Source organism: Vidua macroura, chromosome 1 (genome assembly GCF_024509145.1).
Source record: "Vidua macroura isolate BioBank_ID:100142 chromosome 1, ASM2450914v1, whole genome shotgun sequence".
Taxonomy (NCBI): Eukaryota; Metazoa; Chordata; class Aves; order Passeriformes; family Viduidae; genus Vidua; species Vidua macroura.
In genome coordinates this window covers 88,811,573-88,838,976 of record NC_071571.1, presented here as the reverse complement: position 1 = coordinate 88,838,976, position 27,404 = coordinate 88,811,573, and the positions used below count along the sequence as shown (strand labels likewise).

General features: G+C 39.9%; 1 protein-coding gene across 3 annotated transcripts in view; it reads left to right on the top strand.

The window, feature by feature from the left end:
• Positions 1 to 27,404, top strand: part of EPB41L4B (erythrocyte membrane protein band 4.1 like 4B) — a 163,854-nt gene that overhangs the window by 25,275 nt on the left and 111,175 nt on the right. For all 3 annotated transcript variants that reach the window (XM_053992285.1, XM_053992277.1, XM_053992292.1), the window contains exon 2: positions 25,883 to 25,987. In XM_053992285.1, coding sequence (XP_053848260.1) covers positions 25,883 to 25,987 — 105 coding nt within the window. The remainder of the gene's footprint in view (positions 1 to 25,882; positions 25,988 to 27,404) is intronic.

Here is a 27,404-nt window from a genome sequence, read left to right as displayed (position 1 = left end):
TTTGGGTGTTGAAACAGCTGACTGGTAACTGAGAGTTTGCTTCTGTACTTGGAAGCAGACAGAAATGCACAATGACCCCGAGTACAGAACACTCTCACCAACAATATTATTGGGCACAAATCCAGCTTTTTATAAACTATGTTTCCAGTGAAATTACTTGGACTTTGTGCAGGCTTAATTTAAAGCAATATCATTCTCTGTGCATTGTTTACATCTCAAAATTTCACAGACAGATGTTTAATAAATTGAAAAAACAAGGGACTGAAGCAATAACAAAACCTAGGGAAGTCTGCCTCCCAGCGCTGAGTTATTTCTGTTGGTTACTGCCTTGATTGTTGTTGTTGTTTTTTTTTAATTTATTTGTTCTTTATTTGAACCTGAAGTATAGCTGAGGGTTATGTGCCTTGGAGGGTGGTGCTGTGTGCCTGAATGTCACTTCATTTTAGTTGGGTGCACACTCCTTTGGGCTGCTTTGTAAATACAAACTTCTGTGTATGTGTGTTTCTTCTTAATCTTGATGGCATTTGTTTTGTTCCGTTTGATCTTGGCATGCATATATATTAGCCCCTGGTAGAGATGAGTCACATCTGAGACATGGTACATGTGCAGTGCTGTTTATCAAGCAGCAATTTCAGACTTCATTTAAATATATTTCGTTTAGCTTGAAGGTGTGTGCGCCTTGAAGAACAGGCTTGACAAGATCTTGAAGTATAAGTAGTAGCAAGGCAATTGTGATCTGTAAGGAGTTTATAGCTCTGAATAGTTGTAGAAATGTTGCAGGGAACAGAAGAAAGATTTGGTAGAAGATGGAAAAATATGGAAGAATATAGAGAATAGAGAGAGTGTAAAATAAGACAGTTAGGAAACAGATCGCTTGAATCAGTCTTGAAAGGAAGGATATAAAGTCTTGCTTTTCCATTCCTGTCCCTTAGCTAAGGCCAGTGCCAAGTGCTGCACCAAAGGAGGAGCAAACCTAGGCATCAGCAGATGCTGGGTTGGAGGCAAGCTGCTGGAAAGCAGCTTTGCACAAACAGGGCCTGGGGTCCCGGTGGACAGCAAATGGAGCCTGAGCCAGCAGTGTGCCCTTGGCACAAAGGAGGCGAACGGCATGCTGGACTGTGCTAGATGGAGTGTCACCAGCAGGCCAAGGGTGCTGATCCTTCCCTGCTGCTCTGCACGGGGGATGCCTCACCTGGGGTGCTGGGCCCGGTTCTGAGCACCCCAGTACATGAGGGACATGGAGAGAGCTGACTGAAGGGCTGCTAAAGTCATCAAGTGGCTGGAGCATTTCATAGGAGGAAAGGCAGAGTGAGTGTTGGAACCCAAGGTGTCCCTCAGACACTCTTGGATGTTCCGGGTCCAGGGCAGAAGCCTGTGAGACCCTGGCAGGCAGCCAGAAACCACTGTGGTTTTGAATTTGACCCATGGAATAATTTACCAACTTTGCAGGAAGAACAAGAAATCACAAAAGTTTAGATATTATAATAGAAGTAATCACAAAGTAAAAGGTAGGATTTTTGAGTGCTGTACAGGGGGGTTTTAGGCCTTGTACAGAGGGGTCTGAGTTTTGTACATGGGGGTCAGAAGCTCTAAGATGGAGGGATTTGGGCGTGCCCTGTCCTCCTTCTTTCTCCTTCCTATTCCCCATGTTCTTGGTGATGTTGGCACTCACAGATTAGTTTAGAGTAGAAAGCCACTGTTCAATATAGGTAATAGGCATTGGGGAAAAACTATAAACATTTAATACGTAATGTGTGATATAAAAGATGGCACCAGCCCCTTGGGCGGGAGAGACGGAGACAGAGACGGAGAAAGACTCAGAGAGAGAAGGAGTCAAGGAGAATGTCAGGGAGTGTGTGTGCCTTGAGATAACATGCAATAAACTGCCTTGAGACCAGATGACTGAAGACTACTGAGTCTTTCTTTGAAGGCACAGGTTAGAGGAAAGACTTTACCACCACCCGGAGTCACCCCAATCTGGGGGAGATTCCGACAAGTGAGCTGGGACTGTTTAGCCTGTACAAGAGAAGTCTCATGGGCTGGGTGGGGAGACGCATGGATGGCACACAGCTTACCAGTGTGTTTAAATACCTGAAAGGTGGGTGTAGAGATGGAGACAGGCTCTCTTCAGTGGTACCCACTGACAGGACCAGATGTAATGGGTGCAAACTGAAACACAGGAGTCTCCATCTGAACATCAGGAAAAGTGTTTTTACTGTAAGAATGACCCAGCACTGGAATAGGTTGTTCAGAAAGGTCATGGAGTCTCCATCCATGGACGCAGAAGCAGTTTGGAGACAGTCCACGACAGAGTTCTATAGTTGGCCCTATTTGAGCAGGGTAGCTGGACTAGACCTTCAGAGATCACTTCCAACCTCAACCATTCTGATTTCCAATTCTAACATGGGCAGTTGTTAAATTAAAGAACAGATTTACTCTGAAGATATCGTGGACCTAGTACTGCAAGCGATACTGTTCATTTGCCCAGGATGCTGGGGCGGCATCAAGTCTCTTTGGAGTATTTGTCAGTCTACTTCTTGAAAATCATCAAAGGCAAGAGATCCCACAACATCCTTGGGTATCTTGCTCCTTTGTTTTAGTGTTCTAACTATTAAAACTTTTTCTAGTCCAGATAAGCTCAGCTGCAAGTTCAAACTTTCCTGTTCCATATAGAACATCACTGACTGCTGTCCTCTTCATAAAGCACTTGGGTGTATTGAAGGAGTGAATATGGAGACTCTTGTGATTGGGCTGTGTTCTTAGATGGTAGCATTTTTGAGACAAACATCCAAGCAGCCTTGTTTTGTTTTGTTTTGTTCTGTATAAGCCACGTTTGCTAAAACTATTGTCCTTGCAGTTCTCTCTTGGGTGCTTTGCTTTCTCTTTTTCTGTCAGCAGTTTTAAACATGGTGCTCCAAACTGAGTATGGGATTCCAGTGGTGATTTGTTATTAGCAGCGAGGAACTGTAATTGCTTTCCAGAGACTTCACTGATAACCCTCCTAGGAGGAGGGTAACACTCCTGCTGGAAATCGGACCTGCTTCTTTGGGCAACAGTCTAGTATTGACTACATGGAATTTTTAATCCGTTGTGAGCACCCCATTCTCTCTGCTCTACTGCTTTCTTGATTTTATCTTCTTTGTATGGTATCTTAGGTTTAATGGATTTTTTTTTTTTTTAATGTTGAAACCTCTTTTGGTTGATGCTTTCTTTACTAGTGCTGCTTTGATTTTTTGGGTTTAATCTCTAAAAAAGAAATCTTGGTACAGAATTGTTTATTTTGGACACTTTCACCTAAGTTATTTGACCTATGTCTTGATAACATCTATAAATTTTAAAAGCATACCTGTTCTGTCACTCAAGCCAACAATTAAAACTGTTGGAAAGAATAACATCCAGAAAATAATATAAAATGTCCATCTCCTGGTTATTTAGCTGCTGTCTTGTGAATACAGCTGAACAAGGATATGAGTCCCCACATAATTGTACTTTAGATTACATTTCTCTAACTTGTTTAGGAGTGTATTCAGGAAAATTTATGTTTTGAGAATGCATTAAAATAGTCTGATACTTCACCTATTGTTTTCCTTTCAATCTCTGGGTTAATTGCTCTGCTGTAATAGAATGGGGAAGGTTTGCCTTTAATGTGTGTCTTAGTCCTCCTCTCAGATACATCTTCTGTGCTTTGACTTTTAAGTGGGAGACCTGGATCTCTGTGGAAACCTTGAAAGTACTGTGTCCTGTGAAAGTACTTGAAATGCCCTTGTCTGAGAGAAAGGGGAAAAACCAACAAAAGTAGTGCAACATCTCATATGAACTTCTCCTGTGAAGAGAAGCCAAGTATTTTACATTGAAACCTGAAATACTGAGAATTTGCAAAAACAGTTCGTTCTGACTGTAGGAAGACAGCAGTCCTCTCCTATTCTCATAGAGGCCACAAGCTGGAGAAAATAGCACAAGAGTATTTGGCTTTTTATTTAAGTAGTAGGATTGAAGAAATAGTATATAAATAGGGTCTTTGCTTGTAAATGCATTTGACGTCATACTATTTGCTACACCATTTTCTGGAGAAATCAGCCGCTCTCTAAGGTATACTGAGAAAAACCACATAAATTTAAAAAATATTTTTCCAGGACCTTTGTTGTATGTGAATGTTATACCTGAATTGTGTATCAGAAGGATTTTTTTTTAATTATTTTTTTTATGTGAATTTACTTGCTAATAATTAGTAGAGATAGAATCTAATACTGTGGAAGAGCTTACTTAAACTGCTTTCTTGGAGTGGACTGCTTTGTATTTTGGGAGTTTTTCCCTTTGTATATATCTCACTGAGACACCACTGTGTTGTTATGAGGATTTATTTTGGATATTGCTCTTTTCCACTTCAGTGGTAACTTTTCTCATATAATGATTGGTTATGAAAGCAGCTTTGCTTTTCTGGTATTATATGTTGACAAAAGAAAATAAATAGATGACTTTTCCATTTTAAAAGTAAAAGTTTTGGAAAAAAAAAAAAAGGCGCATGGAAAATTGATTGGCATCAGCAGTGCAAAGCTTCTTTCTGACTGCAGCCTGCTTGACAGTGGGGCTGTGCAGGTTCAGGGTCCCAGACCAATCTGCACCTCTGCGAGGAGAAAGCCAGCTGGCATTTTTGAGGCTTGTGTTGCTGAGGTATAGTTATACCTATATATAGCATGTAGATCCCTCCATTTGTAAGAGAGCAGAAAGATTCCTGCCTTGGCCCCTTCAGGACAGAAGTATAGACACAGTAAAACAGATGCTTCATGGCCTGTCTGCAAATCGACATACCTCATGAGTTCTTCATTGTTATTTTGAAGTCAGTTATTCCAGCCTTCTGCAGAAAAGGCAGTTTCTTCTTTCCACCAGAAACTGCCATCTACAACAGAGATCTCTGACCGTTGTTCTGTTGACTGCTGGTCAGTGCAGTATTTTTATCAGCCTTTCTACTCTTGTCAGAAAGGATCAGGAATTAAAAGAGTGCTCCCCCCTCTTAAGGGTGGAGAGATATTGTGGGCTGTATTCTCTTGTGTATTTTGTTGCAATATACTGACTGTTGCTTCTGTACTTTTCAATACAGAAATACTTTTAAAATGTTGGAAATACCTTCAGATGCCTTCTTATATCAGTGAACATAGGTATTAATTCTGATTTTTTCACAGAAAAACCTTGAAGTATCTTAATGTTGAGAAGTGTTTTCCTTCCCTCTTTGAATTCAGTTTATTTTCTTTGGTGTCATGTCACATTTAGAGGCCAAAATGAATTGTCATAAGGTGATACTTTGTAAGCTACTGAACTGTAAAAGCCTGAAGTTATAAAACCAATTGGAATTCTCCAGTGGAAGAAAAGATGATGTGGTATATAAAGACAGAAAGTTGCTGTCCAAAGCTTGTGTCTTCATAGGAACTTGAACAGAAAAATACTTAGAACTAGAGGATATTCTTGTTGTTAGAGACCTTTCTAGATGCTTTTAGTTCATAGTCATGTGGGTTATTCCAAGCTCTTACTCAAAGCAGAGTCAAAACTGAATTTAGACTTTTTATTTGAATTCAGACTGATGGTGTCATCTCATCTTGAAAACAGTGATGAACATGCTGCAACTTCTCTGGGCAACCCTAAGGGAAAAGGTTTTTAGGACATGTAATTGGAACCTTTTCTGTGTCAGTTTGTCTTATTCTCTTACCATGCATCTCAGTGGAGACCCTGGCTTTGTCTTTGCAGTTACTTCTGTTTAGCTCTCAGATTGCTCTTCTGTTTTCCAAACCTTCTTTCCTCTGGGCCAAACAATCCCAGCTCCTTCAGCCATTCTTCATGGTGAAGGTGCTGCCCTTTGCAGAACCCACTCCAGTTATCAATGTCTTTCTTTTAACTTGTCCTAAAACTGGCTGCCTTCTTCCAGATGTGATCTAAGAAGCAAAGAGGAATAAGGAGTTCACTCAGTCTGCTTGTAATGCTCCTGTTGCTACAGTCCAGCGTGTTTGTTGCCTTCCTTGTTGCCAGGGTATGCTCCTGGTTTGCCTGAATGTCAGGTCCTTTCCAACTGAGCTGGTCCCAGCTAATCAGACCCAGCCTGTACCACTGCAGGGGGTTAGTCTGTCCCAAGCGCAGAACTTTGCATTTGCCCATGTTTGAATTTCATGAAACATGTTCCTCTTGGCCCATTCTGCCAGCCTGGCTGGGTTGCTTTGAGGGGCTGCCCTGGACTTCAGTGTGACTAGACCCCCCTCAGCTCACTGTGTGCCAAAATCTCAGTGAGGATGCATTCTGGTTGTGGAACTCTACTTGTAACTGCCTTTTAGGTTTAGTATAGACTGATAATTAGTGCCTTTTGAGCCAAATGACCCAGTGTTTCATCTACCTAGAGTCTGTAGGTGTTAACTATCAATATACCAACCTGGATTCAAGGGTGCTGTCAAAGACAGCAACTTTTTTCCCTTCTTGTTCAGAGATTTAGTCACTTCATCATACTGGTCAATTGTGTTGATCAAGCAGATTTATCCTTGGTAAATACATGCTACTGTTTTTCTCCATAATCTGATTTGTGTGCCCTGTAATATTGTGGTTAATGCTTTCTGAAAACAACTAGAGGTCTCCTGCCCATTGTCATCACAGAGGCTTTCAGCTATCCAGACATGTGCTAAGAAGGCCTCAAAACTTTGGGCAGATGATGCTGGAGGTTCCTAGAAGTTGTAGCTGATGAAATCCTAGCAGATGGGGCTAATGCTCTGTTTGCCCTATTATATAACAAAGGTGAAAGAGTCTGGTTGGTCTTGAGTGATCAAGAGATGACTGAATTCAGGATTTGGAGAAAGCTGGGCAGTAAAATTAGGCCTGTGGACTGGACTCTTGCTTATAGGAGAATTTGTTAAATTAGAATCCCTGGGAGAGGTGGTGGATAAAGGACTTAGGAAAGGAAATTTGAAAATCTGAGCTGTTGGACAGCTCAAGAAAACACCATCTCATTTTCCAGGTATGTCAGGACTTTGAACTGAAAAGCCCACTTGACTGAACAAGAGACTTCTTGTGGCAGCACATTTCTCTCTCTCTCAGTATTTTTCATAGAGGTGCACAGAGAGAAAGAAAGAGAAAACAATTTCTATTTCTGCTCCTCATTTTTCTCATGTGGAATGTGCTTGGAGAATTGTTTACCTGGGGTGATTGCTTGATTGGAGTCTGGTGAGGATTGTTTGGGCCTGATGGCCAATCAAATCCACCTGTGGCTGGACTCTCGTGAACAGGGTCACAAGTTATAGGGAGTTAGATATGATAGAGAAAGTAGGTATGTAGTTTTAGTATCTTCCTTTATATAGTATATTGATGTATTAAAGCATAGTTATAATAAAGAAATCATTCAGCCTTCTGAACTGATGTTGGACATCATTCCTTCCCATTGGGTTTGCCTTTATGAACAAAACCAAAATCTTTATGAAAAAGAACATAGAAGAAGTGAAAACATGGACCTGCAACAAGAGTATGAAAGCATTACTCAGGTGTTTAAGGATCAAAAATGAAAGGCCAAAGCCCAGCAGAGTTACGGCTAATGAAGATTAACAGGAAGGGTTTCTACATGTTTAGTAGTACATAAGGGAAAAATGATGGGAAAAGGCTAGTCATATGCTCATCTGCAAAAAAACTATGGCAAAGCTCTGAAAGTAATAGGCTAGTCAGCCTTATTTCCATCCCTGGAAGGATCATGACTTGTTTCCACATCGGTTAAGTTTGTAAATACATGGTCAAGAATTTATTACTTAATAGTGTGCATTTAACAGGAGTGTGCTTGCTCAAGCTCATTGCCTTCTGTGGCAGAATGGCTCTTTGTGAATGACAGAAGTGTCACCTTCTGAGGTTACCAAGGTTTTGAATAATGCCATCAAAACGCATTCACACATAGAGGTCTAAGGAAGTATGGGCTGGATGAACAAGCTGCTTAATGGGTTGAAAACAGCTGGACTATTATCAGTAGCTCAGCATCCAGCTGGCAGCTGACTGAGTGCACTATGCCAAGGGTTGATTCTGGGGTCCATATTTTTCAATATGTAGTGATTTGGAGGATGACATATATTTGCAAATTACACTAAATTAGTGGGAATGGCTGACATGACACATGGCAAAACATAAATCCCAAGGGGTCTTGAGAGACTTAACGCTTGGGCCATCAAAAGCTTCATGAAGTAGAACACGAAGTACAAAGTGGTGCACCTGATGCTGAACAATACCATGAATCAGCTGGGAATGGGCTAAGCGGCAGCTCTGCTCAAAAGAACTGGGAATTATGGTTGAAAGCAAGTTAAATATTAACCAGTAGCGTGCCATCATTGTCAATAAATCTGGTGCTGTGCTACATTAGGAGTATAGTCAGCAGATTATGGGAAATCATTGTTGCTCTGTCCTTGGCACTGGGGATCCTCTACTAAGGACATTCCTTTTGGACCCACTAGAAAAGTAAATGTCAGGAAACTGCAGATGTTTCAGTGGATGGTTGTCAGGGTGGTCTGCATGGTCTGTGAGGGGAGGCTGAGGGGGAGTGAACCTTGTCTGGTGTACAGTAAGCTAATAACAGTCTAACTATTTGAACTATTTGAAGGGCAGTTATAAAGATGATGGAGCCAAGCTTGTCTCAGTAGTGACAGATGATGTAACAAGACCAAAAATGTGTTTTCAGCTTGAGAAGTTTACAGTGAACATTATGAAAACTTGATCCACTGGGAAGGTAGTGTAGCACTAGTGCATGTTATCCAGAGAAGCCATGAGATCTCTCCCTGTAAAAGTTTTCAGGAGCTGTGTGGATGGATATCCATCCATCTATCCTTGTTGTGTTTAAATATGCAAGGGAGGGATATGCTGAAGCCTTCTGCCCTTTGGTAGTTTTACATTATCTCATTTTGTTGTTCTTTTCTTTTTCTTGGGAACATGTATATATAGATGTGAAATCTCTCTGAATTCAGTGGAGATGCTTTAACATGCCCTAGCAGGAAGTTTTGCAGTTAATGAACATACCTCCAGCATGTAGGGAAAGAGATGGGAAAAGAAAGAACCACAGTTGTGTCCCTTTAAACAAGAATGCTTTATTCAGCATTGGCAGCAGTCTCTTGGGATTTCGGTAGGGAAACATGGTAATATTTCAGACTTCAAGATTGTAGTCTGGATTTTCTTCCTATTGAGGGAGTGGAGTCTAGGCAGAGTTTTACTAGGCAATTTCTGTTGGGTTTTATTTTTATCTTTGCCATAATGATGAGACATTCCCTCCTAGTAATGAAATTCTAATAGAGCTTTTGGGGAACCCTTAGTATCCTTGCAGGCTTTGTGGCTTCAAATCAGCCTCTTGACTGAAATGGGGCTGAGAAAGAGATCTTAAGTGTGCCTGGGTATCTTCATATGTGCACCCATGCACACATTTGACTGCTTTGGGGAGCCAGGAGTTTCTTGGAAGCAGTTTGCTCTTAAGCTCCTTGTACTTCACTAAATCAACATCTCTTCCACAAGGGCTTTCTCTGTCACTGATGGGTGGCAATTCAAGTTCAGCATAGCAGGAAACAAGAAACTGGAAAGCAGTAGAGAGCTTGAGAATTCTTAGACATGTTTAGCAATTCCTGTCTGTGGCTTCAAGAGTTAGTAAAGACTAGGTGCATTCACACCAAAAAGCTGAGTTTACTCTGTGAGAATAAACATCAACTTGCTGCAGCAACGTAGTCTAAGTCTGTGCTTAATATGTTTAATGTGAAATAATCCTCTATTCTCACTAGGACAACACTGATTATCCCTCTACCTTCATCATGGTTGCTGCTTAATTATTACCTTTAAGAACTAGGATGCCATAGCTCTACACTTGATAATGTTGTCTGGAACTGGCAGTAATTTTAAAATAATATTTAAGTCTAGCTCTTCTGTAGTGGGCAGATGTGGTGAACTGGAAGCATAATATCTGAGTGAGTTGCTCATGACTTGTATTTGAAAGCAGTAGCATAGTAGTGGGTTGTGTGAGAGCTGTGCTTCCTTTCTCCTAATTTGAGGCAGTGGCACTTCAGAGTTTGTTGCACAATTTCTGGAGCTGTTTGTCTGGGCAATGTGTTGCTTGGGCAATCCTAGGCTGTTGATGCAGGGCCTTCTGCCAACTAATTGCCCAACTCTTTTCCCTCCTGTGTCTTGATTCTTGCATTGCAGTCAGTTCTCCAGTACAATTATTTACACATGCAATAATTTTGTTGGTTTTGGAAAAATTGTTTGTAATTATCTTTTCTGCTTAACTTTTCTAATGCCATCCACTTCCCCCTCTGGGCCCTCCAGTTTCAATATTTACATTTGTAGCTTGAACTTAAAATAGCTGTGTTGGGCAAAAAGTAAACAGAATGTCTCCTTACAAATCTTGTAGCTGTGCAAGTCCTAAAGATGAGCATTCAAGATCTTGTTAATGGTGCCCAACCAGGCATAATTAAGGCAGGGTTGTGCTGGGCATTGCAGGGTCATGCAGCAAGATAAATTTATGACCTTAAACTGGTCTTGTAAGGCTCAGTATGTATACCATCTAAAAGAGAATGGTGTTTGTTGTTGTATTAATGCTGGTAATCTCTATGGGTTCCAGGCTAGTAGATGATCACCAGCTGGTCTCCTGTCTTTTTCCATATTGCCTCTTCTCAAGGCTGAATTTTTCAATTGTACCTCATACATTTCAAAATTTACATTTGCTTCTGTGGTTATTGTTCCCCTCTTTTCCATTTTATTGCTGTCTTCTCTTGACTCTTCAATGCTACATATAGTTGCAGCCTTCACTTTTTTCAGTCCAAGTCTTTCTCGAACTCTGCTCCACTGCAATGACTTTCTTTGGTTTCTGCATCAGTAACCTACAAGATGTTAGATGTGCACTCCTGGTATTGCATGCTTTCTCTGTCAGCTAACTGATCTGCCTACCATGTTCAATACAGAAAAAAAAACTGCTTTTGTATTAATATTGTGATATAATATGAAGAAAATATTACTTGACTTCACTAACCCCTACCCTATCTGAAAAATCAAAATAAGATTTCTTCTGTTTATAGAGATGCTGCAAAAAGAATACAGGATCTATAGCTGGGCTGCTATGAAGTACAAAAATACAGGTGCCATCTAAAGCTGTTGAGAAAAATTAAGATGTGATTTTAGTGCATGATAAAAGTATGGTATGTGATGTCTGTTCCATTATGTAGTGTTACATGTGCACCAGCTTGTTCTGACATGTAAATAAGGCAGTTCTGGCTTCCTTGTGAAGCTTTGCAAATAGTGCAGCATACCTGCTGTTATCGTCCAAAGGGAAGCAGATGTTTGCAATTTTTGTAAATCCTCATGCCTAAGGATGATGCAAATAATATGAGTGAAAAACACTGCTAAGTACATACTACTCTGAGTTCTTACACATCTTGATGGGATATGTTCAAAACTACTTGTAGTTGTTTGGTTGTTTGTTTTTTGTTTTTTTTTTTAATTTCCAGCAATGTCTTTGGTTTGCCTTTTAAGCCCTTTTTAGTCCTTGCTGAGTCAGTCTCACTCTGCAGTTGAAAATGATATGTGTTTAACCTAGTTTTTAGAATTAACACCATAAGAAATTTAGCCATAGTAGTTCTAGCAGAGTTTTTCTGCTGTGGTTACCTTGCAGACTTCCTATTCTGAAATGGGTGCTGAGCTTACTGAAGTGCAGAAGTTACTCCAGAACAAATTGCTTGTGGCACAACCTCTTCATGAGGGAAGTGGAGTGTCAAGTTACCTTACTGATCACGAAAGCATCCGCCTGTCTGCAGATGGTAAACAAGCTGTAACTCATTCCTTCATCTGTGTATTCCTTCCAGGGTCTTGAAGACAACTGGTGACTCTCTAGAAGATGATGTTTTAAGCATTGACTGTGTTGGTTTAAAGCAAATTGGTTAGACATGTATATTTCTGAAAATTGTTGCTTGATCTTGTGTCCTGGGAACCAGATGTATTATGCAAATGGATTTTTTTAAAAAAAAATGCTTGTTTTGAGTAGTTAGGTTTCCATTTTTCATGCAGTTGTACTTAGCTGAGTGCTTCAGAGCAGAATAACAAAGACAATTGCTTGAGTTTGCTGTCTACCCTTACCCTTGTGCTTCAAGCCAATCTTACAGTTTAATACTAACCCTAGATCATGGTTTATAATGAAAATTCAAAACAACCAGCAGATTTAACAGTGATGAAAACTAGAAGACAACTGGAACATAACTTGAGAAAATGCTTTGCTTCTAAATGCTGCATGTAAACAAAATGGAATTAATTCAGTACAAGTTACACACAACGTCAGGAAAGGCTTGTTACCAACAAACTGTCAATCTTATGTCTGTTCATTTGCAGGAAGCTTAAATTGGGGAGGGGAAGTGGGAACATCTATGACTCACATGGTTTGGGAGATAATAAATCTAAACCTATGTTTACATTTAAAATAACATAAGGCTTTAAAAATGTTTCAAACTGTTGAATATTTGTCATATTGTAGTTTGTAAATTTTGTGTCTTCATGATTCACTGGGGAAAATGAATTCACTGGGAGTGAGAGAATAGCTCGGGCTGAAGGACGGTTTCCAACACATGAGATTTCACAGCCCCTGGATGTTGTGAAAATGAAGCTGGAAAGCATTTGGCGTTGCTTGCAGGCAGGTGCTCGCTCCTTGCTGACTCCCTGTGGCCCATAGAGTCTTGGCACTTCCCTTTGCATGGAATGTCTGAGCAGAGAGTGCTCTCACATCGAAAAAAGCTGCATTTTGTTGGTCGACTGTGTTTGTATCAGTAAATATATTACATCTGTAAAAAGGCGGGCTTTTAATTCAATGTCCAGAGTTATTGAATAGCAAGTGTGGAATCATTTCCTCCTCTGAAAGTTAGGAGTGGGGAGGGAAGATGAGAGAGACAGACAAAGGAGACAGCCTAGTTCTCAGAGACTGAGAGAGTTTTTAAGCCTTGTTGAGGACCTGAGTTCAGTGACATTGTCAGTAGAGAGAGTATTGCCTTTCAGTAACGATGAGTATGGCAGATCTAAGATAACCTTGTCTTGAGCTAGTACAGCAAGACTCTCTACCCTCCCCCTGGAAGCCTGGCTATTTTGAATTTCATACTGATGGCCCAGTAATCTGTATGTGATGTATGAGAAGTGTGCATACTAAGGTCAAGACAGTGGAGTCTGCAGAAGGGTGTAAACATATGTATTGGATTTGTCTAACAGGGATGGCTTCTGTGAGAAGATTCAGGAGCTAGTCTCATTGTCAGATGGAACCAGTTCCAGCAAGTTTCAAGACAGAGTTGCCACTGGCTAGATCTGTGTCCATCAGCAATGTTGGACCACCTCTGTGATAACATATTTAAGAAGGTGAAAAAAGCCCTGCACAGCAGCTGTGAGAGGAGCGAGAAAACTGTGAAATAAACAGCACTGCAGACAGCAAGGTCACTGGAGGAGGAGGGACAGGAGGTGCTTCAGGTGCCAAAGACAAATTCCCTTGCAGCCTGTGGTGAAGAGCAGGTTGAGGCAGGCCCATGGCCCTCTTGCAGCCCATGGAGGCCCACAGGGGAGCAGAGATCTACCTTCAGTCCATGGAGGATCCAAAGCAGGAGCAGATGGATGTCCAAAGGAGTCTGTGCCCCTATGGAGAAAGGAGCCCATGCTGGAGCAGGCTGGGGGACACGCTGGAGCAGTCTGTTCCTGAAAGACTCTGCTCTGTGGAATGATTCCATGCTGGAGCCAGTCCTGAAGAGCTGTAGACTGTGAGAAGCTGTGTCCCATGGGATTGGATCCTGTCCTGAAACAGAGGAAGGAAGGAGCAATGGAAGAGGAGGAAGCAGCAGTGAAGAGACACTACCCATTTTCCCTAGTGCCACTCAGTGAGTGAGGAGGTAGAAGAGTCTGGAGTGAAGTTGAGCATGGGGGGAAAAGTTTGTTTAGTTCTGGTTTTATGTCTCGCTATCCTGCTGTTATTAATTGGCAGTGAGCTAAATTAATCTTCTTCAAGCTGAATTTGTTTTGCCTATCACAGTAGTGATCTTTCTGTACTTCTGTCAACCTGATAGGATATTTCACCCAACCTTGTAACACTGTTACAGCTCTTCCCTAATCTCTGGTTTGGCAGTGTCCCTGTCTACTGCCTTCACATGGGTCACCTGCACACCCTAGTTTGGTGTCTTCTGAAAAGTGATGTGTTCCATCTCTTCCTCCATATGGTAGATGCAGGTGTTGAACAGGATAGGTTCAAGGATAGATGCCTAAGGGAATTCCCATTACCTGTCTCCAGGTAGTGTTGAAACCACTACCCACTTCCCTTGGAGACCAATGCTCTAGACATCAATAACCGACCTATCTAGACTGTAGTGCCCCAGTGTGGATGTGGGGATGTTGTGGGGACCATGCTGAAAACCCAACAATCAAGATAAACAACTTTTGTTGGTCTCATCCAAGATGATGAAAAGGCATAATTAAAGATCTTCAGTGTGTGTGATTGGTGAGTGAGCATTCAGCTTATCACTCTCTTCATCTAAATGGTTTGTTTTCCCCCAGCATATGGTATTTTCAATACAGGGAGATGAAAGACTACTCTCCCTTAGTCCACAGACTCTCTGGCTGTATCAACAGTCATATGTTCTTTGTTGCTCAGCCTGAATAAACTTCACGACATGCTGTCTCTTTCAGAATCAGCACAGCTGAACAAGTGAGTTGACACATGTTCTTCCTGCATCATCAGTGTGGTGTTGTATTTGGTTGCCCTTAAAGGCTCTGCTGGCTACATACGTATGACTTTGAAGTCATCTGAATTGCTGGTGTCATCAAAAAGCTGTCAGGCAGTGAAGTTGTCCCTACAGCCAGAGTTTGGCTTGCAGAACCTTGCTCCAACAGAAGAACCTGAGTTTGCTCTTGACTCTGTCCAAGTCTGTAAGTCTGGTAATGAGAAAGATCGTTTGTATTAATAATGTCTCCAGGACAGTGATGGATTCCCCAACATTGGACACTTTTAAGATTGACCTGGACAGGGTACTGGGCCATCTTGTCTAGAATGTGCTTTTGCCAAGGAAGGTTGGACCAGATGACTCTTGAGGTCCCTTTCAACCTGGTAAGCTATAATTCTATGATTAGTGGTAGAAAACAGAATTAGGGCAGCAAAATATGGTCCTCCAGTGACTTAGTGACTTTTCAGACCACGGGAATGTTTGATATTAATGCTGATTAAGTTCTGTTGGATATTTAATTGAAGTATTGCAAGTTTGTGGGAGTTCTCTGCTCTTGCATTCACTTTCATTGTGAAATAAAATTCTTCTGAGACAAAGGGACTGTTACCAATTTTGTTTGCTTTATAAATGAAGGTTTTTGTTATTGTCTGCAAAGAACTGGTGGTACAGTCTTTGCTGGAGCCATCAAAGAGTTGCTTCATTTTTAAGCAGTTCATTATCCCTCCAACTAAAACATATTCTGTGAAGTGGCTTTGTGTCGCAGTGATTTTAGGATATGGACTTTGATGCATTCATGCTATAAGGCCTTAGTGACATTTTTTTCCCTGAAATAAAAAATATTAAAAGTTTCACTTAAAAATCAAATTGTTATTTTAAACAATTGAGGTGGTAGCAGTTCAGCCATGTGTGACTGGCCAATTTGGAGTGGTTGTTAATAATGAGAGCTTTTATCTTTTCAGCCTCCTACCTTATACAATTGGATGATTGTTGGTTGGCATGAAATAGTAACAAATCATTTTTGGATAAAACCCAGTGTTTCTGCTCCTCATATTAACACTCAGAACTCCTAAGTTTATTTAGTGAAAAACCCCAGACACGAGTCCTTGTTCATGTTTTAGAATGAAGATAAACAGAAGGTTGTGCTGCCATGCCTATTTCAGTACGATAAGGTGTTCACTTGTCCTTCAGATCTGAATATTTATAAGAGAGCAAGAAGTTAAATACTATAGTATGATGAGAATTTATCTTGTCATGGAGTTCCTTGGCAGCAGTGAGAATATTAGAGTGCTAAACTTTGATATAACAAACCTAGGTCTGCCATTGGTTTTAACTGAGCAGTAGCATCATCTGAGAGAGGTGTTTTCTATTAACTTGAACTGCTGTTTATTCTTTTTTAGAATTGTTCTAATGAAGTTTTTTGAATAAGAACCACATGGCTTTTCATCTTGCATATTCTTTCTTGAAAGTAAATGTAATTTGTAGTGATTGTCTTTAATTGCATATACTTGTCTAATTATGTTTGTATTTAAAAATAATTGTCTTCCTGGCTGTCCACTAAATGAAATACTTTTACTGGCAAACTTCCCTGGTCTTCCTCTGTTTTTAAACCTGCTGATTATAGACCTGTAATTTAAGAGGGTTTACTGATTTTTCTGAATCTCTGGATTTCTGGGTCTCTTCAGAGAGAAGCAAATAATTGGAGTTGATTCTTTGGATAAGACTATGACTTAGTGTATGAAAGAACAAAGAGTGAAGAGTACTGAAGTCAGTTGACTGTCTGAATAAACAACTTTAAAAAGGGTTTCTTTGCATTTTTAAATCCATAGAGCTTCTGAGGAAAAGACCACATTAGAGCTTCATCCTCAAATTCCAGACTCCCTTTTTGGTCACTGCTTCTGTTTCACATCTTTGAACTTCTTTTACTGGCTGTAACTGTCAGGGTGATTAATAATAAATATGATTTATATGGAAGGTTTAGCACATTATAGGGTAATTAATATACATAATTAATTCTAATGTTAGCATGCATGTGGAATTAATTTTGTGCTATGAAAAATGCCACAAATAGTATATGTTATTTAAGTTTAAAAAAAGACATAGAAATAATTGACTGTGAATTATGTGAGCATTAACAGTGTGCAAGTTTATGCTGGAGGAGAGGAGTGGTTCTAAGGAACTTTTTGTTTTATCCAGACATAAAAGTAAATTCATGCAGCATACATGATGTGGTACTGCTAAAGGAATCTGCTCCTTTTTGCTTTTACAGGTCAGCAGGTGGTGGTGGGGATTCTCTTCTATGCACCCAAAAGTGACAATCTTTAAGGCATTGTGTAAGATACCAGTTCCTAGAGTAGCTGTCCTAGGTTTTGCCTTCCAGCCACAGCCCTGCTTGGTGGCCTCCTCCTTGCCTGGATACCAGTGTTAGGAAGCAGCTTTTGGCATATGAGGCCCAAGCCAGGCTGTGTTGTGTGGTCTATTTGTGTGGGGAGGGGATTTAAAAGCACTTAACTTTAATTAATAGTGATGTTTAACTGATGTAACTTGCCCCTGTAGCCAGTTCTTTACAAGGCATTCAGATACCCTGACAGATACCCAAACCTCTTGGGTAGGAGTCAGGAACAGAACCTGTGACTTGTCTGGTTGGGAGAATGGGAGCCCTGCAGCCTTAATTTATGTCAAGTACAACTATTTGTTTTGCTTGTGTGTCTGACTGGCCATTGCTGCTGGTCTGAATTACATTTATGCTGAAGCAAGGTTGCCAGTAGAGCCTTATAGGTAAACTGCTTTATTGTAGACAGTCATAAATGTGTTCTATTTAAATACAAGTTAAAAAAATTAGAAATAGTTTAGTCAGGCACCTGTACATGTGAAATATATATAAAGGAGGTGTCTATATGGAAAATTGGTTGTACAGTTGCATCTGTTTAAAACTATTTCTACTCCTGGAGCATTCAAATGCAGGTGTATAAGAAAGCAAATATGCCATTTGAAACTTTGGTACTGCATTAGCATAAGGAAGTGCAGAGTCTTTGCTAAACTCTCCCGGGAGTCTCTTCTGATAGCACTTGCCTATTTCTCCTTGTTCTTTTTAATGTCATCTCATGCCGGTTCCATGTTATTTCACAAATACAGTTTAAATTCATAACCTAGAATTTTCTCTAGCTCTCCAGAAAAATGGCACCTCAATCCCATCATGATTTGTGCAGGAGGGCAATGGGCAAGGGAAACATAAAACATAATATTGTGTTGTGTTTGATGGTATTGACTCAAAGAGTTGGCTTCCACTTCAATGCCCGTAGTTTAAATAATACCTCTTCCTCTGAGAATGCAGAACTGTGAATTTTATTTGGAGTGAAATCATGTTGGTTAAGAAGTCTCAGTATAGGTTTTTGTTCTCCTTATCCTAGCTACTTCGTGTTTCCTCCACTTTGTGTTTGAGTGGCATGTAATATTTCAAGTGGGTCAGGAGAGGGAGCTGGCATTCTAGGGGTGAAAAAGAAACTTCTTTTCATACAAGTAACCCTTTTTTTAATTGTACCTCTGAATATATAATTGTGATGGGGTAACCTGTCTGTTCCTGAAATAACAGGAGTCCAGACTGACTTCCAGAACATAAAGTTGCAAGTAAGGATTTTTTTTTACTGCTTTGTTCTGTAGCTGATGGTTGCTTTTATCTGTTGCCTGAGGATCCCATTTAGAAGTGCTGACAATGCTTTTCTCTTGGGAAGAGGTCTGTGTTGCCAGTAGTACATGTGGGTGATAGGGACAATGAGCAGAACCTCACCCTCATATGAGTCCAATAAAATAAAAATGTCACTGCTGCATAATGTTGACAATAGTAATTGCACATATAGGGCACCCACCATGTAGTACCTGCCTGCCCTTCATGTGACTTTTGGAGAGACTAAAGGCTTTTCAAAGGCAGCATGCCCTTTAGATGAGTGATGGAAATGTGAAATTGCCCTGCATAAGGGTTTCCCCACTGCAGTGGGTTAGCATCAGCTATCAGCCAGGCTCCTTACCCAGCCCCTCATTCAGTCTGCAGGATGGGGGTAGAAAATACGGAGAAAAAATGGGAATTAAACGGCTTGTGGGTCAAGATAAAGCTGACTCACTCGTAACTTGTGTACCCCTCCCCACCAGTGGTCAGTGGGTCTGCTGTGGAGGTGACTGAAACCAGCTGTGTCCAGCCTAGGACAGCTCCATCTTCTCTGAAAAAAAACTGAGTAAGTGGTAAAATTATCCCTTCCAGATAATGTAGGTCTTGAGACATGATAGTTTCTTGCTCCATTTTTCAGCAACAAAGCAGGCTTCTGAGCCTCTGGATATGCTACTATAATCAGTTTTTGAACAGCTGTACTGTAAAATTCAGCTAGCAAAAGTGCCTGTTTGAAAAACAACTGTGTAAAAACAGCTTTCAGAAAAAGTTAGCATTGTTGGGATAATTTTATAAGTTTGGTTCACTTGTCCAGTTGAGAAAAGAGACAGAATGTGATTGAGAGGTGAGGAAGGAAGTGACTGGAAGCAGGGATGTGTGAAGTGGCAAAGGAAACCCTATACTCTCCCTTCAAATCTCACCTGACTCTCCTGGATCTGCTTTATGTTTGTGTTACTGTACATAGTAATCTCTCCAGTGAGAGATTCCTGGCATGGCTTTGGACTCTTTAGAGATTGTTTGCATCTAAGGTAATTCCCTTTCTGCTGTGTTCTCTGTATGCTCTCTAAAATGCTGTCCTGCCAATTCAATCTTTGATTCATCCTAATGAGTTTGTACTTTTTATAAATGAAAAATAATTTCTTTCCTTCTATTGCAGAGCTTGAAAATAGCATATTATCCTTCCCCACCCTTAGTTCTTAGTAGTTTGTTTCTTGGTTTTGTTTGCTTTGTTTATTTGTTTTTATTGTTACTTTTTTGTTCTTGGGCCATTTTTTAATTTATTTGTTTTATTTTTTTGACAAGTGACTGCCCTTACGTAACAGGTAGAAAGCATAAGCCAGTGCAAAAGACTTTTCCAATGTCACACACAATGTCACAGCAGGGTAAATGTACTGTGATCTGACTAGTGCCCAGTGCCATTTGGGTTTATGTAGAGACTTGGTACATATAAAATACAGTGATCTATTTATTTGTCCTTGTTCAGGGTTCTCCTCCAGTGAATGCTGATTCTTCTTGTCAGTAGCTGGTGGAGAGATGAAAGTCTGGCTACTGTTAAGAAATGCTGCTGTGCAGCAATAGTGAGATTTACTATAGCCACTGTTAGGGGATTTTTTTTCTTAATGACTGTCTACAAATTCTCATTGGCATCTTGGTTGCAGGAAGCCAGCTTGCTTTCACTGTTGGCCTATTCTGCCCACAGAGAGAATGTTCTTAAGTGGTTGTGTGCTTATCTGAGGTTCCTTCTATCCCCTTGATGGGATGTGACTTGTGACAGTCCTAGCTTTTGAGACTTACCATAAGCTTAGAGAGTAATTTGAAGGAAGCAGCTTGGTTTGTTGGTTTGGTTTATTATATATGGGAATTTGGAGTTCTTTTTGCTTTGGTGTTTTGTCATTTTTTCAAGGGGTTCTTTAACTTTGCTTCTAAGCCACTTCTGCTCAGGAAATAGCAATTTTTTAGTCTGGGGCCTTGACAGAAATGACTGGGAGCAAAATGTTAGTTCTTTCAAGGTTATAATAAGTAAATACCATTAATGGTATGTTTCTGTCTGCTGATGAAGGGCTGAGGGCTTGGTGTTGTGTGTATGCATTTGGCATTTTTTGTTGGTTTCAGTTTTTTTCTGCAGAGGGAAGTTAAGGGGATTTTAACTCTTATTTTCAGCTAATTTCTCAAAGGAACTAAAATTAATTTTGTTCTTCAGATAAAAGTTCACACACGTCATCACTTGCATTTTCTTTTGGGCACATTCAGCAAAGCTGCTTGTTTCTATGGTCTGTACTACATTTAAACATCCTTTGCATGCAGCAGCAGGCTCTGAAGCAGTACTGGTGTTATTGCCATGACAGAGTGAGAGGTCTAATGGTTATTTGAACAGTGTCACATTTTCAAGTGAGCTTGTAGCCAGAACTGAAAATTTAAGTCAGTGCTTGGCTGGTAAGAAAATAACCTGACATCTTCATTACAGCTTGAGCAAGTTAGCTAGCCTTGTGGAAGTATGATATGTTAGTAAATAATTTGCTTTTCTTCAGTTAGCACTGATTTTATGAAAATAAAGTAGTATTTGCATGATTTCAAGCACAAAAAATGCAACTCTTTCCCCACTCTTGTGAACGTGCTCATTAGGCCACCAGAGGAGGATGGGACAGGCACCAAGGTCATGGCTGGTTTGCAGTGTGCCCTCTTCCAGAGTGTCCTCTCTGGATGGCAGCGTGCACACTGGAATTTGAAAACAAGTGACTGACTTTGACAATACTGCCTGTAGCAGCAGTACTGGGATGGATAACATGGTTTTCAGTGCAGCTTTTGCAAGCCCAGCCATGGCTTCCAACATGTACTTGGCTGAAGCTGTTAGATAACCTGGATTTATAAGAATGTAGAACAGTTGCATTTTTGTGCTTAAGATTATGGAAGTACTGCTGGCTTTCAGTACAACTGAGTGTGTTTGAGCAACTGAAAGCTTGACTATCCAGAAGAAAGCAAGTTAAAGGACAGATGATAACTGAGCCCCAGGAGTCAAGGCTAATTAGGAGCACAGATGGCTTTTATGCATGTTTAGCCTGTCTGGAACACTTGGAGACAGCAGTGCCAGTGACTACTAAAAGGCAAAGTGAATTCTCACTGCTAAGCAGTATGGCCAACAGATAAAGCCTTACGTTTGAAAATGAGCTTTAGGTTTGAAAATTGAGTTAGTAACAGTTCAGGTGTAAGAGGACTGAGCAGAACATATTGAGCTACTCTTGTTTTCAGGAGGTGCCAAGGAGAGGAAATGCTGGTGCCATCAGAGCAGGGCAGTATCAGGCCCGTGGAGGTGAGACTTGCTAGCTACAAAGGTGCCTTTAAGAATTTACTAGAAGCTCAGACCTGGAGTGAGTGACCATCAGACCATAGCAGCCCACTCTGCAAAAATATTGAACACATTGCAGAATACACAATCTTGTGCTTTCTTTCAAGACAGAAATGAAGCCTGCCCTACCTACCCATTGCTGTTGCTACTCACTATTCAGTTTGAGATGCATTGGGTTTGATTGGAAAGCTAATTGGCTTTGACTTTTCTCTTGGCGATAGCTTATTTTCCTTAATTTTGGTTGTCATTTTGTCAGCTGGCAGACTATTTCATGTACCTCTTGGCCTATTTGACAGGTTATTTTCCCAAGCAGTTCTTCAACTATTTCTGAAATCTGTTGTTTGTAGCCCTGTAGTCTCTGAGCTCTCTCTAATATGACTCAAGAATTTCAGCCTCTCCACTTGGGTTTGGGGAAAACATGGACAGAAGGCTCTCCAACTTTGCTTGTATGTGCTCTGAGAGTGATCAATGGCATCCTTGCACTGTATCTGCACTAAAATTGGACTTTTCTGGTATGTATGTCTACTTCTCATGCCCGTTGGCAAAAATCTTTCAAAGAGCTCTGGAATAGCTAAAATCAACACTAATCAGCTTGTTGAGGCAGGGCCAGTTGGTGTAAAATATCCCTGGCTGATCCCTTTCCTTCATGTCTACCAGAAGCACATTAAAATCTCTTGTCTATTTCCATGTCAAGTCTGGAAGAGTTTCTAATTAGAGAAGTTAATCTTTGTTTTGTCATGTTCTGGCTGACAAGAATTTCCATAGATTCTGTGAGACTGGGAACTCTCTGGCAGCCAAAAATGTAGCCTGCTTGAAATGTGGGCCATGCAACTGTCACTGTTGTTGTGCAAGGTGCTTTATCCCAATTGGAGTCCTTGTAGGATTTGCAATGAGTCCTCATTGAACATAAGAATTCTCTCTGAATGCGATTCATGATCCCAAGGAAGATGAGATGGGGGTTTATTTGCGAATGGCTTTAATGAAACAGTGGACGAAACTCGCACTGCTGTTAGATGGAGCAGGGGCGATTGACATGAGAAACTTTTTTTTTCCTTTCTCTCAGTGATTGCTCATTATTAGGGAGGTTCCTAGTCTACAAGTGTAATTCAGTTTTTGTGTTTCATCAAGTACCTGCCTCATGCTAATTCAGTTTTGCCTTAGGTTGCAGGTGTAGTTTTGTTTGTAAGCTGAACATTTCATGCCCACCCTCCCAGTGCTTGCCTGTGAGGTTTCATGGTGCTCACACAAGTTCTCCTTAGTTCCAAGGAACACTCCATCAGAAACTGGCAGTGCTTTGATTGATGTTTCAAAACAAAACAAAAAACCCAAACAAAAACTCACAAACCAAAAAGAAAACCCTACCAAAACAGAAAGCAAAGACAAAAAAAACCCAACAAAAACAAATACCCAACAGAAACAAACAAAAAAACCCAAGTCAACACAATGTTTTGCAACTTTTCTTACATCACTGTTCCCAATTATAGTAACATCCATACCAACAAAATAGTAATTCTATATAATAGTGTATGCATACTGTTTGTTGCCATGTTCTTCATTTTGTGAGATATAAGTTATGCAGGCCATTTACATCTGATACTTCTGAACCATCTGTCTAGCAAGGTATGACTGCAAAATATTTTTAGTTTATGGTTGGGGGTTTTTAGCTCTGTCTTCAGAAAATAAGCACAAGTCAAAGGTCTGTAAACAGAGTATGATTTATTAAATTCCAGATGATCTACTATGAAAATTTTACTGTACAAATCATTTTCTTGTCTTTATGTGGTACCAGATTTTGAAAGGGGAAACATGTTTTTTAGCTACTGTTTTGTCTAGAAGGAGGAGAGAAGAGACAGTGAAAATCAAAATTTTATTGTAATACAGACATTTTTTGCTTTAGAGACCACTATCATGCATATGTAATGCCTAAGGAAAAAGCTTTCTATTTTGACTATTCCACCCATTTCATTCAATGCACATTAATTTATCAGTCCACAATCTGACCTGCTGGAATATCAGTCAGTGATGAGGCAAAATAAAGCACAGGTAATCCTTTACTGTTAATAGAGGAAAGGAGTCAGTTGCTTTTATCTCCCCCTGTAGTGCAACATCTCAAAGAAAGTTTTGGGTCAGCAGTTTGCTGGCTGCGGCAGCTTTATCATTTAAGGGGTACAAGTTGCTGGGAAAGCTCATTTAGTGACAAGTTAAATGTTACAATCTCCTGTAAGCTGTGTATGTAATACTGCATTTTATGGTCTAGCTGTGCAGTGCAGAGCTATTCTTCATGTAACACATGTTACATATTAACTACTGCTTGGGTACAGAAGGTGGAGTGTGCTCTCTGTGGTTTCTATTGGGTGTGTGGCAGTGGAAGATAAACATATACTGGTAGTTAATGCCATAAAGCAAGCAACCATGAGCAGAGTAGGGCATCAAGTGCATTTTTCCTACGTTTTGAATTTTTCATGTTCTGCTGTTTCTCTTTTTATCGCTTTTGAGGGTTTTCTCCTCCTTCACTTAAGCAAAATCCGTTTAAATTTTGTTGAGCTTTGGTTTGGCTTCTTTTAACAAGTGCTGGTTTTATTCCATATGAGAAAATATGTTCTGGATACTTTTTGTTCCGTTTATAACAATTACTGTACAAGTAAAGATGATGGCTTCTTAGCAATGTACTGTTTTAAGAAGCCATTGTATTCTCATCTGCCTTTAATAGAATGTTGAACTTTGGTTAATAATGTCTATTATCCACCTCTTGCCCCCCTCAAAATAATAAAACAGTACAGTTTAATGTTGGTATTAAGCTTTAATTCTGCTCTTGAAATTTGATATGATTCAATTTCCGTGCTTCTGTTTTGTTAGTCAAAAAACCCTAAAAAATACAACTTAAATAAAATTTGCTACCTATACCTGAGCTTGCTTGACTTTCTTGGAAAAACAGAGGTATAGCTTGTCATCTTGTCTGTTGCTGAAGAAAACTGATTTTAGACAGCCTAGAACCCTGAACAGGAGTTCTGCATGTTATGATTGATGGTGCCGTTGTACAGAAGATCAAATTAAAGGAACTGAATGCTTAACTGTGAATTTTGCTACATTTTGGGGTAAAGTGGGAATGCGTAATATGTTAGTTTTTAAAAATAAAAATTGGGAGAAAAAAAATCCTTAAAGTTGTAAGAAGGACAGCAGTCACAAAAGTGGATCCAGTTCAGTACTTCCCTGTATAAAGTACAGCTGTAGCTTTAGTCTCTTACTCAGATTTATGATCTTCTCATGTATTTTTGGGCAAGGGGTGTTTTTGCTCAGGAACTTGAAAACTTTCTTCCCCAAGTAACTCAACAGGATTTGCATGAAAAATTGGTTTGTTATTTCCTTTTCCTTCTGCCCATCTGTAATCTTCAAATTTTAGTTTTCTAGTGTTGAAGATTGAGTGTCTAAATTCTTGCCTTAACCTCAGAACAAGTACCCAGGCCAATGCAGCCTACCTTTAAGATCTGCTAAGTTTTCTACCCTTACCTGTAGGCCATAGTTGGGGTTTTCTTTGTTAACTTTTATTTCCATGTCTGCATGTTTCAGATGGCATGCCAAGTAAGATTTACAGCTTTTTTGGCCCTTGTTTGTTTCTTCATTTAAAGGCTGTAAATATGATGGCAGTTGGCAGCATAAATGAAATCTTATCAAATCCCATTAATTTTCTTCACAGTGTGCTTTGAGTATTCAGGCTGCCCAGAATGTATTTTGCAGCTTCAGTGGTGGTGTGGCACTGCATGACTGCAGTTGCTGTTGATAGCCAGCAGATTTCAGGCAGTGTGTTAAGAAAGCTTTTCCTGAAGAATCTGACTTCCTGGGATACAAAATGATGGCTCTGTGACTTAGGACACTTGTAGGGCATAAGCCTTTCTTTTCTCTTGTACATTTTTAATTATGATGAACTTTGAAAGCTTTCTTTGAGAGTGAAATCTGATGCTGTTGGACTAGCTTCAGACAAGAACAGCATGTCACTCTTTTTCCTGAGGAAAATACAAATAAATGTCCCTGCAATTCTTCAGAATAAATAGAATTGCTCTTTTGATATTATTTTCCTTTGTGTATCTCTTCTCACATGTTTGAACTTGAAAAGAAACACACCAAACAACCCCACACTGACCAGTTTAAAAAAAAGCGTTTTATTTTCTGTTACAGAAAAATGCAAAGGGACAGGAGTTGTTTGACCAGATTGTGTATCATTTGGACCTTGTAGAAACGGATTACTTTGGCCTGCAATTTATGGATGCTTCCCAAATTACAGTGAGTATAACTTAAGTTGGTTTTTATATTTTGCAGTAGTTTGTGTTACCTATTACAACTGTATTGCTGGTGCAGTCCCATGGAGAGATGTCAGCACTGGGGGCTGAAACAAGTGATGCCACGTTTGGTTCTTGCACATAAAGCTGCATCCTCTGAATGAGTCCCGTGTCATCTTATATGATATGCATGTGACTTGATTGCCCACAAGTTAAAACAACAATGAATTTTGGTAAAGAAAAGTGTGCTTTTATGGTTAGTAGACTCATGGTATTCAAAATGTTTTGCAAGCAAGTATTTCTTGTAAATTTTCTGTCTCTGCTGTTCTGTGCACACATTGTGTTGCTTTGTAGATTTAGGTTCATTTGCAAGAGCAAAACGTTTTAGCTGTAAGTTCTCCTTCTCTTCCTTATATAAGGACCTCCAGTATCTACAGGTGAAATAAATAAATCTTAAAAAACCTACATATTTAAATAGATATATTAATAGGATAGGGTTAAAAGACTACAGCATCGTGGTTACACGGAATTGACATATCTTTAAGCTTTTCCTTTGTCTGTTCACTCTGTGTGGACAGGAAGTTTGACAAAAACCTGCACTGTGGATAGAAAATGTGCGTATTTGGAAAATAAGGGTTTCTTTTAGTGCTCTCTGGTCAGTTTGTAAATGTTTTTTCCATGAAGCAACACAAGATCTCTGGGATAATATAATAAAATAATGGGAAAATGTAGCTGCAATATTGACATCCTGGGAAGGGTAGGTTCTAAGTTTATCATCCTGGAATTCTCAGCTTTATTCTCTAACGAGCTTGGGTCAAAGGATGGATCAGGGTTTAAGCAGCTGCATTATCATCTATGTTTTACCAGTCACTGCAAACAACAAACAGGAAACCTATCCAAGTACTGTACTGACTTGATACTGGAAGAAGAGAATCTCTGGGTTTGGGGAGAAGCAGTATGAATCTATTTAAGCATTATCCTGATGTCTAAATGAATTTAGGTTAATATCACTGAAAACGGATGTTTTGAATGAAGTGTATCCATAATGGGTTTGGGATTTTTAGGTGATTTAGTATGTGTGCTCCTGATAAAATTTCTAAATACATAAATTGTATGTACTTTTATGATGGATCTGATTATAAGGACACAGCTAATAGAGCAGAGCCTGCTTATAATGGGAAAACCACATTATATTGTCACTGATTGTCAAATCATCCAACTGGGATTTTGATAGCTAGGAATAGTTACCTAGCAAGGAGTTCCATAATGTTTTGAAAGAAGGGAAGCAGAGAGTGAAATATCCTTTCTCAGCAAGAATGAGGACAGATAAACCAAAAGCTGGGCTGAGGAGGCTGGGAAGACTAATTTTCTTGTATATTTGCAAAACTGAAGGGCTCTTTTGACTGGTAAGAAAGATGCAG